We start from the raw sequence: 17,436 nt of genomic DNA, 5'->3' as shown, positions 1-17,436 counted from the left end.
AATGAATAATAATAATAAATGTGCATTTATAATGCGCGCAATCAAGACAGATATGCCTGCTCAAGGCGCTACAATGGGAATGTATAAAGATAAAAGTCAGGGAGTGTTGAGTGGAGTTAAATGTCACTATGATACTTGGAGAACATATGGGTCTTTAGTCTTGATTTGAATTTCTCAAAAGTTGGACACAGTTTCAACTCTGATGGAAGTGAGTTCCAGAGGATAGGGGCAGTGCTGGAGAAGGATCTGGAGCCAAATGCCTTCAGTCGATATTTAGGAACTTGGAGGAGATTTTGGTCACTTGATCGTAGTTTACGTGCTGGAGTGTGTGGAGTCAAGAGTTCAGATAGATAGTCAGGGCTGGTGTTATGGAGGCATCGATATGTGATACAGAGAAGCTTGAACTCTATTCTAGCTTTTCCTGGCACCAGTGGAGGTCTCTGAGCACTGGTGTCATGTGCACGTGTCTTGGTGTTCTTGTGATGACCCGTGCTGCAGAATTTTGCAGCACCTGTAGCTTAGATAGCAGTTTACCACTGATGCCCTGAAGCAAACTGTTGCAGTAATCTAGTCTTGATGTTATTAGACCATGGGCAAGTACCTTTGCAGCTTCTGTGGTTATTAAGTGTCGAATGTTGCTGATGGATCGAAGATGATAATAACAGGTTCTACTGATGTGGGTAACCTGTTTCTCCATGGAGAGGTGTGAGTCCAGAAATACTCCCAGATCTTTGAGGTGGTCACTGAGAACTATTTCCGTGTCCGCTATCAGAATGGATTGTTCTTCTACTCTGGACAACTGTTGCTTAGTGCCAATCAGCATCACCTCTGTTTTTTCTTCGTTCAGTTTCAGCTTATTTGCTGTCATCCATGACATTGTTGTTGCCGTACAATCAGATATGCGTCGAAGGAAACCTGAAGGTTATTGAGTTTGAATTTGTCCATCATTTGTGTATCGTCAGCATATCCATGGTGAAGAAGCTTGAAGTGTTGGATGATGTTAGCCAGATTTGCCGTGTGAGTGTTAGTGTACAATACAGACTATACCACACATGCAGTTCACTAACACTCACTATTTAATATAGACTATACCCCATAAACTGACCACTTTAACACTCACCATACAACACAGACTATACTTCATAAAAACTTTCCTCTTTAACACTCACATTACAATATAGACTATACCACACAAACTGTCCATTTTAACACTCACCATACAGTACATACTATACCACACACACTGTCCACTTTCACACTCACCATACAATATAGACTATACAACACAAACTGTCCACTTTAACTCTCACCTTACAGTACAGACTATAGCACACAAAGTGTCCACTTTAACACTCACCATACAATACAGACTATACCACACAAACTGTACGCTAACACTCACCATACAATACAGACTATACCACGCAAACTGTGTAGTTTGGCACACCATACAGTACAGACTATACCACTCAAACTGTCCACTTTATCGCTCGCCACACAATATAAATTATACCACATAAACTGTCCACTTTAACACTCACCATACAATACAGAATATACCAAACAAACTGTCCACTTTAACACTCGCCATACAATATAGACTATAGCACACAATCTGTATGCTAACACTCACCATACAATGTAGACTATACCACACCCCAAACAAGTAGTACACTAACACTCACCATACTGTACAGAAAAGAGACTATACCACAATGACTATCCACTTTAACACTCACCATATAATATAGACTATACCAAACAATCTGCACACTAACACTCACCATACAATGTAGACTATACCACACAATCTGTACACTACCACTCACCATTCAATATAGAGAATACCACTCAAACTGCACACTAACACAAACCATACAATATAGACTATACCACACAATCTACACACTACCACTCACCATTCAATATAGACTATACCACACAAACTGTACACTTACCCTCACCATACAATATAGACTATACCACACAAACTGTACACTAACACTCACCATACAATATAGACTATACCACGCAAACTGTACACTAACATTCACCATACAATATAGACTATACCACACAATCTGCAGACTACTACTCACCATTCAATATAGACAATACCACTCAAACTGCACACTAACACTCACCATACAATATAGACTATACCACACAATCTGCACACTACCACTCACCATTCAATATAGAGAATACCACTCAAACTGCACACTAACACTCACCATACAATATAGACTATACCACACAAACTGTACACTTACACTCACCATACAATATAGACTATACCAAACAAACTGTACACTAACACTCACCATTCAATATAGACAATACCACTCAAACTGCACACTAACACTCACCATACAATATAGACTATACTACACAAACTGTACACTTACACTCACCATACAATATAGACTATACCACACAAACTGTACACTAACATTCACCATACAATATAGACTATACCACACAATCTGCAGACTACTACTCACCATTCAATATAGACAATACCACTCAAACTGCACAATAACACTCACCATACAATATAGACTATACCACTCAAACTGCACACTAACACTAACCATACAATATAGACAATGCCACTCAAACTGCACACTAACACTAACCATACAATATAGACTATACCACACAAACTGTACACTAACACTCACCATTCAATGTACACAATACCACTCAAACTGCACACTAACACTCACCATACAATATAGACTATACCACACAAACTGTACACTAACACTCACCATACAATATAGACTATACCACACAATCTGCAGACTACTACTCACCATTCAATATAGACAATACCACTCAAACTGCACACTAACACTAACCATACAATATAGACTATACCACACAAACTGTACACTAACACTCACCATACAATATAGACAATACCACTCAAACTGCACACAAACACTAACCATACAATATGGAATATACCACTCAAACTGCAGACTACCACTCACCATTCAATATAGACAATACCACCCAAACTGCACACTGACACTCACCATACAATATAGACTATACCACACAATCTGCACACTAACACTCACCATTCAATATAGACAATACCACTCAAACTGCACACTAACACGCCCCATACAATATAGACTATACCACACAAACTGTACTCTAACACTGACCATACCTTACAGACTATACAACACAAACTGTCCAGTAACAGTCACTATACAATACAGACTTTACCGCACAAACTGTACACTAACACTAACCATACAATACAGACTGTACCACACAGACTGTCCACTTTAACAATCACCATATAACATAGGCTATACCACACAAACTGTCCTCTTTAACACTCCCCATACATTATAAATTATACCACACAAACTGTCCACTTTAACACTCACCATACAATATAGACTATACAACACAAACTGTACACTTTGAACACTCACCATACAGTACAGCCTATACAACACAAACTGCCCACTTTAACACTCACCATACAATATAGACTATACCACACAAACTGTCCTCTTAAATACTCACCTTACAGTAGTGACTATACCACAGAAACTGTCCACTTTACCACTCACCATACAATACAGACTATACCACAAAAACTGTCCACTTTAACACTCACAGTATAATACAGACTATATCATTCAAACTGTACACTAACACGCACCATACAATATAGACTATACCACACAAACTGTACACTAACACTGACCATACCTTACAGACTATACAACACAAACTGTCCACTAATACTCACAATACAATACAGACTTTACCGCACAAACTGTACACTAACACTCACCATACAATATAGACTATACCACACACTCTACAGACTACCACTCACTATTCAATATAGACAATACTACCCAAACTGCACACTAACACTCACCATACAATATAGACTATACCACACAAACTGTACACTAACACTAACCATACAAGATAGACTATACCACACAAACTGTACACTAACACTCACCATACAATATAGACTATACCAAACAATCTGCACACTACCATTAACCATTCAATATAGACTATACCACTCAAACTGCACACTAACACTCACCATACAATATAGACTATACCACACAATCTGCACGCTACTATTCACCATTCAATATAGACAATACCACTCAAACTGCACACTAACACTCACCATACAATATAGACTATACCACACAAACTGTACACTAACACTCACCATACAATATAAACTATACCACACAAACTGTACACTAACACTCACCATGCAATATAGACTATACCACACAATCTGCACACTACCACTCACCATTCAATATAGACAATACCACCCAAACTGCACACTAACACTCACCATACAATATAGACTATACCACACAAACTGTACACGAACACTGACCATACCTTACAGACTATACAACACAAACTGTCCACTAACACTCACAATACAATACAGACTTTACCGCACAAACTGTACACTAACACTAACCATACAATACAGACTATACCACACAAACTGTACACAAACACTCACCATACAATATAGACTATACCACACAATCTGCACACTACCACTCACCATTCAATATAGACAATACCACCCAAACTGCACACTAACACTCACCATACAATATTGACTATACCACACAAACTGTACACTAACACTCACCATACAATATAGACTATACCACAAAAACTGTACACTAACAGTCACCATACAATAAAGACTATACCAAACAATATGTACACTACCACTCACCATTCATTATAGACAATACCACTCAAACTGCACACTAACACTCACCATACAATATAGACTATACCACTAAAAATGTACACTAACACTCACCATACAATATGGACTATACCACACAATCTGCAGACTACCACTCACCATTCATTATAGACAATGCCACTCAAACTACACACTAACACTAACCATACAATATAGACTATACCACACAAACTGTACACTAACACTCACCATTCAATATAGACAATACCACACAAACTGTACACTAACACTCACCATACAATATAGACTATACCACAGAAACTGTACACTAACAGTCACCATACAATATAGACTATACCACACAATCTGTACACCACCACTCACCATTCATTATAGACAATACCACTCAAACTGCACACTAACACTCACCATTCAATATAGACAATACCACTCAAACTGCACACTAACACTCAACATACAATATAGACTATACCACACAAACTGTACACTAACACTCACCATACAATATAGACTATACCACACAAACTCTACACTAACACTCACCATGCAATATAGACTATACCACACAAACTGTACACTAACACTCACCATACAATATAGACTATACCACACAATCTGCAGACTACCACTCACAATTCAATATAGACAATACCACACAAACTGCACACTATCACTAACCATACAATATAGACTATACCACTCAAACTGCACACTAACACTCACCATACAATATAGACTATACCACACAAACTGTACACTAACAATCACCATTCAATATAGACAATACCACTCAAACTGCACACTAACACTCACCATCCAATATAGACTATACCACACAAATTGCACACTAACACTCACCATACAATATAGACTATACCACAAAAACTGTACACTAACAGTCACCATACAATATAGACTATACCACACAAACTCCACACTAACACTCACCATACAATATAGACTATACCACACAAACTGTCCTCTTAAATACTCACCTTACAGTAGTGACTATACCACACAGACTGTCCTCTTTAACACTCACCATATAATATAGTCTATACCACACAAACTGTCCACTTTAACACTCACCATATAATATAAACTATACCACACAACCTGTACACACACACCTACCATTCAATACAGACTATACTACACAAACTGTACACTAACTGTCACCATAAAATACACACTATACCACACAAACTGTCCACTTTAACACTCACCATACAGTATAGACTATACCACACAAACTGTCAACTTTAACACTCACCATATAATATAGACTATACCACGCAAACTGTCAACTTTAACACTTACCATATAATAAAGACTATACCACTAAAACTGTCCACTTCTTTAACACTCCCCATACAACATAACATATACCACACAACCTGTCCACTTTGACACTCACCTTGCAATATAAATTATACGACACAAACTGTACACTTTAACACTCACCATACAGTATAAATTATACCACACAAAGTGTCCACTTTAACACTCACCATACAATATAGACTATACCACACAAACTGTCCACTTTTACACTCACCATACAATATATATTATGCCACACAAACTGTCCACTTTAACACTCACCATACAATATAGTCTATACCACACAAACTGTCCACTTTAACACCCCCCATACAGTATAAATTATACCACCGAAACTGTCCACTTTAACACTCACCATAGAATATAACTATCTGACCTCACACTTAAACGTCGCTTTCTGACTGAAAATAATAGAAGAGCGCTCAGCCGATGTACCCCGCTTACAAGCGAGTAACATTTCAATGTACCCCGCTGTCAATGGCAACTCATTTGGTACTTTGTGGTAGTAATTCTTTATCTCGAATAACATTGAATCACGTATGATATACAGAAATTACCGATGTTTTGCGAATGCAAATCGATGGAAGGGACATAACTCTTATCTGTTGTTCTTGTCAGTACAATTTAGCGATGGCTCCAAAAACATTTGTACCCGTGCTTCAAACAATTCAAAATTAACATTAAGGTGTTCGGTAAGATAAATACGTTGTTCACTGGTCACGAGTGCGGCATGGGTTGATGCACCCTCGATGCTTGTTTATGTTCCCTGAGCCCGTACTTATCTTCCCCCGATTTGCATTCGCATACATCGTACATTACCAATGTATGTGTTTGGGAAAAAATGACCGCCCAGCTGACACATGACAGAATGACCGCCCCACTGACACATGACAGAATGACCGCGCCACTGACACATGACAGAATGACTGCCTAACTGACACATGACAGATTGGCCACCCCACTGGCACATGACAGAATGATTGCCCCGATGACACATAACAGAATGCCCGTCCCGCTGACACATGACAGAATCACAACCCAACTGACACATGACAGAATCACCACCCAACTGACATATGACAGAATGACCGCCCCACTCACACATGACGGAATGACTGCTCAGCTCACATATGACAGAATGACCCGCCAGCTTACATGACAGAATGATCACTCCACAGACACATGACAGAATGACCGCCCCGCATTCGCAAAACATCGTAAATTTAGGTACATCATACGTGATTCAATGTTATTCGAGATAAAGAATTGCTATCACGAAGTACCAAATGAGTTACCATTGATAGCCGGGTACATTGAAATATTACTCGCTTGTAAGCAGGGTACATTAAAAATAATAGATGAGCGCTCAGCTAATCAGAAAACGACATTTATGCATGAGGTAAGAAAATGTAGAATATACCATGCAAACTGCACATAAAACAACGTATATCGTCCAAAGGTAATGCTGAAATGTACAATGTTCACTGTGTACTTTCAGATATCACAATCATGTCTACGCCCAAATTTAAGACAGAAGATAAAAGGAAGGCAGACTTTGAAGACGGCTCAGATGCTTCTTGCACAACACAATTTCACTCTGGTAAGTCTATCCCTGAAACTGAGCCTAAGTCCAAGAGTGAATGTGAACATGTTTTATCCCTGAATACACTGAAATAACAACAATACAATACTTTAACATTAAAGCCTTCAAGTATGAAAAACTTCTGATCACTGTTTAGTGTTGTATGTGTTTGTGAGCCATTGGTGACAGAATGACCGCCCAGCTGACACATGACAGAATGACCGTCCCACTGACACATGACAGAATGAACGCCCCGCTGTCACATGACAGAATGACTGCCCCACTGATACATGACAGAGTGACCGCTCCACTGACACCTGACAGAATGACTGCCCTACTGATACATGACAGAATGGCCGCCCCACTGAGACATGACAGAATGACTGCCCCACTGATACATGACAGAATGACTGCCCCGCTGACACATGACAGAATGGCCACCCCACTGATAAATGACAGAATGACTGCCCAGCTGATACATGACAGAATGACTGCCCCGCTTACACATGACAGAATGACTGCCCCACTGATACATGACAGAATGACTGCCCCGCTGACACATGACAGAATGGCCACCCCCCTGACACATGACAGAATGACAGCCCAGCTGATACATGACAGAATGACTGCCTGCTGACACATGACAGAATGACCGCCCTACTCACAAATGACAGAATGACCGCCCCACTCACAAATGACAGAATGACCGGCCCCAGCACACATGAGAGAATGACCGCCCAGCTGACATGACAGAATGGCCACCCCGCTGACACATGACAGAATGACAGCCCAGCTGATACATGACAGAATGACTGCCTGCTGACACATGACAGAATGACCGCCCTACTCACAAATGACAGAATGACCGCCCCACTCACAAATGACAGAATGACCGGCCCCCGCACACATGAGAGAATGACCGCCCAGCTGACATGACAGAATGGCCACCCCACTGATAAATGACAGAATGACTGCCCAGCTGATATATGACAGAATGACTGCCTGCTGACACATGACAGAATGACCACCCCGCTGACACATAACAGAAGGACGGCCTTGCTTACATATGACAGAATGACCTTCCCACTGACACATGCCAGAATGACAGAATGACTTCCCGTCTGACAAATGACTCACGAATGACAGGATGACTGTCCCGCTGACACATGACAGAATGACCGCCCAGCTGACATGACACAATGACTGCCCTACTGATACATGACAGAATGACCGCCTCACTGACACATAACAGAATGACTGCCCCACTGATACATGACAGAATGACTGCCCCGCTGACACATGACAGAATGGCCACGCCACAGATAAATGACAGAATGACTGCCCCACTGATACATGACAGAATGACTGTCCCGCTGACACATGACAGAATGACCTCCCTACTCACAAATGACAGATTGACCGCCTCGTTTACACATGACAGAATGACAACCCCGCTGACACATAACAGAAGGACCGCCTTGCTTACACATGACAGAATGACCACCCCACTGACACATGACATAATGACCGCCCCACTGACACATGCCAGAATGACAGAATGACTGCCTGTCTGACAGATGACTCACAAATGACAGAATGACTGCCCCGCTGACACATGACAGAATGGCCGCCCAAGTAACACATGACTGAATCATCATCTAACTGACACATGGCAGAATGACAGCCCCACTGACACATGACAGAATGGCTGTTCCGCTCACATATGACAGAATGACCGCCCCACTTACACATGACAGAATGACTGCTCCGCTCACACATGACAGAATGACCGTCCAGCTTACATGACAGAATGACCGCCCTACTGACACATGACTGAATGACCGCCGCACTTACACATGACAGAATGGCTGTTCCGCTTACACATGACAGAATGACCGCCCCACTCATATATGAGAGAATGACCGCCCCACTTACACATGACAGAATGACTGCTCCGCTCACATATGACAGAATGACCGGCCCCCGCACACATGACAGAATGACCGCTCCGCTTATACATGATAGAAGATGATTGCACCACTGTGACAGAAGATGATTGCACCGCTCACACATGACAGACTGACTGACTGAGTTAAGTTTTACGCCGCTTTTAGTAATATTCCAGCAATAACACGGCGGGGGACACCAGAAATGGGCTTCACACATTGTGCCCATGTGGGGAATTGAACCCGGGTCTTCGGCTTGACGAGCGAACGCTTTAACCACTAGGCTACCCCACCGCCCCGACACATGATTGAACAGAATGATCGAACCCATTGAACATGACAGAAGATGATTGCACAGCTGACACATGACAGAAGATGATTGCACTGCTGACACATGACAGAGTGAAAATACATAGTGGTCGTAAGACATGATTGACAGTGGGAGTGCCGTTGTTGTCTTGAGTGAATTTGATGATTTACACCACGCCTTAAAGTAGTTAAGATATTTCCAAATTACATCTACTCTGGGTACAGTTATTCCGCAGTAGATGATACCATTTTGAAGGAACTGTCGTTCTTTTGTAAAATAGCCATCTGTTATTTTGAAAGTAAAAACAGCCTTTAGGCAAGACGTATTACTGTTACAATAAAACTGTTGCCTCCAAGTAAAATCCATTGGTAGGATTTAGAAGATTTGATATAGCTTGTGTTCATTACTTTCAGGAAATCCCGGTGTCTCAGAGTGAGTATTAGATGCACATTATACGTTCATACGTGTAGTGAAGAAAGGTATAAATAATGCAATACTTCAAGGTTTACAACGTTGTCTGTATTCTCATTTGTGGATTGGGCAATAACCTGATATGATTTTCGTAGTTCACACTTCTGTGAACGGACATAAACGTTCACACTTATGTGCACATATACACCTGAAACATATTTTTGCGCAGCCTATTCGGGGACACAAAGGTTTCAAGAAATTTCAGACTTCCAGAAGGGCGATAATGCCTGATTATTTGATGGTAGATTAAAAAACATCATCACAGAAAAACAACAAAATATAGGCAGTATGTCAACACTGTTGATTAACATACGATAATATAGTGTCGGATCTCGTACAGGCCCACTGAAATCTCGCGGGGTGTTTGACATCAGTATCACGTAACGCGTGTATCCACCACGTGCCTGGATGACAACCTTCACCCTTCTCCTCATGCCACAAGTGATACGTTCCCGAGGCAACTGCCGCCGCTCCTCATACAATAAAATGCTGCCTCCAATTCACCAACATTTGGTACAGGAGGACCCTTACCTGCAAAGGACGACCAAGAAAACCCAAGATATGCTCGATGGAGTTCACACAATAACTGATCCTCCAACGGAGGATGATGGTTCCTTGGCACTTATCCTATAGGCTCTCAGACGTAACATGAGCCAAGAACCTAACCTGCTTTCATCTGACCAATGGATCCGTCTCCAGATCCCACGATTCCGGCAAGGGTCGAGCGAAACACTATTGCTGGCGTTTTCTTTGATGTTCTTGAGTCAGAGTTGGGCGCCTGGCGACCCTTTGGGACCCCAGACCAAGTGCCTTGAGGCAGTTACGCACGGTCCTGGGGCCCGTTTCACAAAGCCCTCACAAAGCCCTTCCGAGGCATGTTGTTTTCTAACTTCGCAGAAAGCTAGAGCCCCAACTGAACAAATCTACAAGGCGGGGCTGTCACATGCTATTCCGACCTCCCTGCAAGTGTTGTGTACACTGAGGTATTTGGCAAAAGGGTCTTTCGTCAGTGAAATTTGGGATCGCCATCGAGTTTCCAGAGCTAGTGTGTAAAGAATACTCCGCGACACCACTAGTGCTCTGGCTGAGTCTCTGGACTTGAATAAACCCCATGTGTACCACAGGGACATATGTCCTTCCTCTTTAACCCTCACTTTGAAGTCCAATAAAATTTTAAATATATCAAGCACACAAATATACTTCACAGTTTTGTATTCTGCGGGAAATTCCGGTTTCGTACACTATTATCTCAGACAAAGCTAAAGTGCTTAAATAACCTTTTATTCCAGTGCCTTCAGACATTTAGCTTTCAGATTTTTACTTTGCGGTAAGAGAGTAAGGTGTTGGTCAAATATCATTCCCAGAAATTTAGCTTCCTTTACAACTTTAATTGGAGTGCCCGAAAGAAGGAGGTCCGGGTCCCTATGTGGTTTATACTTTCGACAAAAATAAATGCAAATTTGTTTTAGATTTTGAAAACTTAAACCCATTAAGTTCTGACCAATCATTTATTTTATTAAGACACAGCTGCAGCTGTCTCTCAATCGTGTGCATATTTCTACCTCGACATGACACATTAAAACGATCCCTCAACAGATTCATTTAAAACTGTTTATCTTTATACTGAATAACGTTACTGATAAAATGCTACCTTGTGGCACACCTTGATCTTGATCATAAAAATCAGACATGGTGGAACCCACACGTACCTGGAACTGCCGATCTGTTAAAAACTGAGATATGAAATGTGGTAAACGGCCTCTCAGTCCCATTTCATGAACATCTTTTAAAATTCCATATTTCCATGTCGTATCGTAAGCTTTTTCTAAATAAAACAATATTGACACAGCGTGTTGTTAACAAACATTTCCAGTCTGATTAAATGGTCTATGGTACTTCTATGTTTTCTAAACCCACATTGGATATTTGAAATAATATTTTTTTACCTTACTCTAAGTACCATATTAATCGGTTATTGACCATTCTTTCCATGGTCTTACAAACACAACTAGTAAGTAATATAGGGCTGTAATTGGAAGCATCTGAATGATCGCGACCAGATTTAGGAACTGGGATTACAACAGCATTTCGCCACGATGAAGGGAAATGACCTGTTGCCCAAATCTGATAAAATATATGTAAAAGTGTTTCTAAAGAGGAATCAGGTAAATATTTAAGTAACGGATAATGAATGTTATCAGCACCTGCTGTAGGATCGAGAGCTTGCCCTAAAGCAGTATGTAGCTCATGAATTAAAAAAGACTTCATTATAATGAGTCAAAAGTAATTTTCTTTTTTTCTTGGTGTTCTTTATATTTTTGAAATTTCGGTATATAGTTTGATGAAGAAGAATGTGTTGCTAGAATTTCCCCTTGTTTATTTGATATTTCAACTTTATCAGTCAGTAATGTGTCACCCTCCTGAAGATGGTGAACACTGGATTTGGAAACCTGTACCTTCTATTCTTTGCTCCATATTCCAAACTTTAGACATTGGTGTTCGTGAATTTATTCCAGAACATAGTTTCGCCAACAATTACGCTTATTTTGTTTGAACGTTATACAAGCTTTTGCATTTAATTTTCTAAATGTATTTAGATTATGGCCAGTTGGGTGATGGCGGAAGTAATGTTCAGCCTTTTTCCGAGCTTGCCAACAATTCGAGTTAAATCATGGTTTTCTTATATGTGGATTGATTGAGGACTTTGGAATATATTCATCAGCTATTTCATTTAAAACATCAGAGAAAATCTGAATGGGTTTCAGGTTTGAGTTTACTTGTGGATAGAGTTTGAAACATCGACCAGTTTGCCTTTGTGAAATTCCGTCTTGTATAAGGTGGAGTATCAGATGGCTTTACTGCTGAAGGTATGGTTGGGTGATGGTCACTGCCACAAAGGTCATTATGGACTGACCATTCAAAGTCGTTAAGAAGGTTAGCATCAGTTAGAGACAAATCCAGAGAAGAGTAGGTGCCAGTAGCAGGATGCAAATAAGTATGGGAATCATCATTAAATATACACAGGTCGTTATTAATGATGAACTCCTCCAGAACTTTACCTTTAGTATTTATTTTAGCATTTATACCTCCCCAGAGTGGATTGTGACCATTCAAATCCCCCATGATAACACATGGTTTGGGAAGCTGATCATAGAGATTTTGAATATCAGCTTGCTGAAGAGCTGCAGATGGTGGAATATATCGTGAACACAGAGTGAAAACAACGTGAAGAGTAAGATGCACAGCAACAGCTTGAAGATTAGTCTTAAGCACAACAGAGCTGTGGATAACATCTTGGCCCGATCACCCGGAGGAGAAAAAGAATGGTATGCTTGGAATTGACGGAAAACTTTAGTATCGTTCTGTTCTAGGTGAGTTTCTTGCAGGCAAAATGCTGACGCTTTAAAATCTTGCACCGATAGGTGTATTTCATTAAAGTTGGTCCTCAGACCTCGACAATTCCACTGTATAAGATTATTTAAAAACATTAGTTTTTGGGTGGATTGATTGGGGATCTACCCCGCACCCTCCTTGAGGGCGACACGCCGTTTGCACTCGGCTAGATGTTTTCCATAACATCCATTTTTCAATTGATCCAAACTTATTGAAAAGTTGGATTTGGCTATTTGACCCCTTTGAAATCCTCGCATTTTGCTGTCCTTTTGACGATTCGGATCTTGGTTTAGGTTTCGATGGTTTACCATTATGTTGAGTTTGAGTTTGAGTACCATTATGTCCATCTGTTGCTTCCAGATGGGACAGTCTTATGAAAAAGGATGAGTGGCTGCCTGAATAATTTGTACATTTTTTTATATCGTTGTCACAGTGTTCAGTAGTATGAGTCTGCTCGCTGCAGTGTGCACTAGTCACAGGTCTTGTACAGGAATTGACACCATGACTATACTTTTGACATTTGAAACATTTTAAGGGATTTGGAATACAAATGTCAACGTTGATATTGCAGTAGCCTGATTTGGGGGCAATTGGTGCTGAAAAGGAAAAGAGATTACGTGTTAGGTAGTTGAGTTTGAGAGTTTTTCCTGGTTGAGAATCGTTTCACGTACATCACACCTTGGTCTCTCATTTCAAATGCTATTTCACTTTCAGTCATGTCTGTGAACAATTGATCTCGATCACGTTTTATTCCTTTGCTGGTACTGAGAATTCTGTGTTCCGTGACTGATACTGGAACACCAACAAACGAAGTGATTGACATAAGGTTAACAGATTGTTGTTTCTTGCTACATTCAATCAATAAAGGGCCTGATCTCAATCTTTTGACTATGCCATGAACACCCTTTGATATGACAAATGGGTTCAGCTTAAGAGGTGTCTTGTCACTTGTCTCAACAACAAAAAAACGTGGCAATATTCTGTTTGTGTCGAAGTTCTCGGTTCATCACCATTATCAAGTGGACGTTTAGTTTTTATAGGGGGTTTCGTATTCCATGTTAAGGTTATGTTAGTTCGTCATCCGTGCTCCCCACCCACCACGGAGTATCACAAGGACAATGCTAAATACAAGTGGATTTCCAACTTGCAGCACCAAGGATACCCGGATGATATACTCCAGTAGAATAATCAAAAAGTAACTATTCCACCAGATTGGCCCATGAGCCACCGCCTTCTGGGCATTAGACTCTAGGCAAAAATATACATTAAATTGTGGATTTGAAATTCAGTGTTAAAAAAATTCGCCAAGACTTGAAAATATTATCTTGTAATATTCACAATTTTGTGCAAAGGTACATAGTTTTAGCACAGGGCTTGGCGTCACCAGCCGATTGGTTGAACCGGGCCCATTCAACCACCCATCTAGGTGAAGTTAGGGCCAAAGTGGTGTGTTAAAGCATTGGCTCGTCACGCCGAAGACCCGGGTTCGAATCCCCACATGGGCACAATGTGTGAAACCCATTTCTGGTGTCCCCGCCGTGATGTTGCTGGAATATTGCTAAAAGCGGCGTAAAACCAAACTCAGTCAGTCAGTCAGTGTGTTGGGCAAAGGAACACTGTTCCCTCAACCACCAGAATCCCTTCCTCCACCGACACAGGGGCGCAGCACACGGCAAACAGGTTGGTGGACCAAATATACCCCTGGGTCCACAACGGGGGGATGAAGAGCGCTCAGCGTTACCCAGTACCCACCACGAGGAGGTGGCTCTTCACGGGTGCTTTCATAGCAAGAAAGAGGAAATTAAAAACAGATACAATGCAATGATTTGATACATCATAAGATATTGTCAAAGTTTCCGTGCAGCGTGACGCCATAACAGTCGCAGAACGACAACAGTAATTATCAGCATATCCGTCTTCTTCTCTTACTTACAATGAAAACGATGAAAACATATAACAATACACAGATAGTCAGAGTCACTCTGATTACTTACATCTCATATTTATGTACAAACGATCCCTAAATCAAGGGAAGATTCCTCGCAAAATCCTGTGTATCCTTGTCAGCGAAGCCGCCATTTCGTAAGAAATCGGTCATCGGTTGTGATGTCACACGTCAACATTGTTGTACATATTAGGCAATTTCTTTGAGGTGAAGGTCGGTTGAAAAAAAAGTTAACACAATCGCCCTATCCTTCTGATTACACTTTCAGTATCATGATGTATATTTTGCGTATCGTTCAGAATTGTTTTCCTGAAACCAATTTCAAAATTACATTTAGCCTTGTTCAATATCATATTGTACGTGGATATAGGGTATACGCTTTTATTCTTTGAAAGTTTTGATTGTTTTAATAAAAGTTACAAAAGAAATTGGCACATTGTAGAGTATCACACCATATTTTCAACCTTTACACAAGTGTTAGTAGATCAAGCATAGCCATAACTGCAACAATGTATTTCAGTTCCAATAGTGTGCAATATACAATACACTGGGACTAATATTGCAGTTTCATATGAACAGGTTAATGGACAGCGATTTAATTCAAACCTTATAAGTAAAACTGATGATATAAATGGAAATGGTTTGTACATTTTTTCTTGTAATTTTCAATGGAATTTCGTGAGAGAATCCAAAAAAATTCATTGATTGATATTTTCTTACGATAAGATAACATGTACTTTCAATTAAAAACATAACATTTGCATTGTTATTCAAACTGTTTTGCTATTTTGAAATACTTTGGGAATAACAAGATAAGCAAGTGCCCGTTCGGTCTCGCTTTATGCAATCTATGCAGCAAAGTACCTTTTATACGATGTACGACATGGATTTAGGACCGCGTCGTACGACATGGATACGACGTCTTTGTGAAACGGTCGTAAAGGAGGTCGGAAGAGGGTCGTAAACAAGGTCGACCTCATAAAGTTGGGAGGTTTTGAGAAACGCGGGCCTGGACTCCTGGTTGACAAACGTCTGTGGGGCACCTAGAGGTGTTTAAGACGAGTGCTTTTGGTGAAAGATTCACACATCACGTGGCAGCGCTTGTTTATTGGGGTTTCTGGGTATGTCTACTGACAGAGCGGCAAAAACGAAGCGACGCCCGAGGGCCTTAAATGACATTCCAGCTGCATGACATGTCCACTTTCTGCCATCTCGACCCCAATGAAAATCTCCGCAAAATGTGTATGAATGAACAGGATAGTATATTCACAAATTGAATGGCTAATTGGGAAATGAGTGGGCAGCATCCTTCACATGCCTGTACAATGTAAGCTGCGTTTTGGCAAACTGTTTCAAACTGAAACCTTGTTTTTCATAACCTGAAATTGGCTACTAAACAATGGCATCATCGACATATCATCATCATCATCATCATCATTATCATCATCGATAGCTCCATCACTATGATGAAATTTGGGGTACTTAAATCAGTTCATAAGTATATGTTTATTATCTCAGTGCATGCGCACACGCTCTATCACTTAACTGATTCTTTATTCGCGGTGGGAATTTACTATTATCCAGTTTGTTCAGAGGATAGAATTATCTTGGTGTTGAAATATTTTCATCCAGTGTGGCTTATATTAAATTACCAACATTGCGTTACTTAACTGAGCA

General features: G+C 40.5%; 2 protein-coding genes across 8 annotated transcripts in view; both read left to right on the top strand.

Annotated features, from left to right (window-relative positions):
• LOC124253871 (deoxynucleoside triphosphate triphosphohydrolase SAMHD1-like) overlaps positions 1-17,436 on the top strand; it is a 271,358-nt gene that overhangs the window by 90,895 nt on the left and 163,027 nt on the right. The window lies entirely within an intron of this gene.
• Positions 1-17,436, top strand: part of LOC124253869 (deoxynucleoside triphosphate triphosphohydrolase SAMHD1-like) — a 44,435-nt gene that overhangs the window by 12,797 nt on the left and 14,202 nt on the right. For all 7 annotated transcript variants that reach the window (XM_046687725.1, XM_046687726.1, XM_046687724.1 and 4 more), the window contains exons 2-3: positions 7,611-7,712; positions 10,364-10,382. In XM_046687725.1, the coding sequence (XP_046543681.1) occupies positions 7,622-7,712; positions 10,364-10,382 (110 nt within the window). In that variant the 5' untranslated portion in view covers positions 7,611-7,621. The remainder of the gene's footprint in view (positions 1-7,610; positions 7,713-10,363; positions 10,383-17,436) is intronic.

The sequence above is a fragment of the Haliotis rubra genome, unplaced genomic scaffold, assembly GCF_003918875.1.
Source record: "Haliotis rubra isolate DU_JTF1 unplaced genomic scaffold, ASM391887v1 Scf557, whole genome shotgun sequence".
NCBI classification, from domain to species: Eukaryota; Metazoa; Mollusca; class Gastropoda; order Lepetellida; family Haliotidae; genus Haliotis; species Haliotis rubra.
Note: the sequence above shows the minus strand (reverse complement) of the source record. Positions and strands in the feature narration are given on the sequence as shown.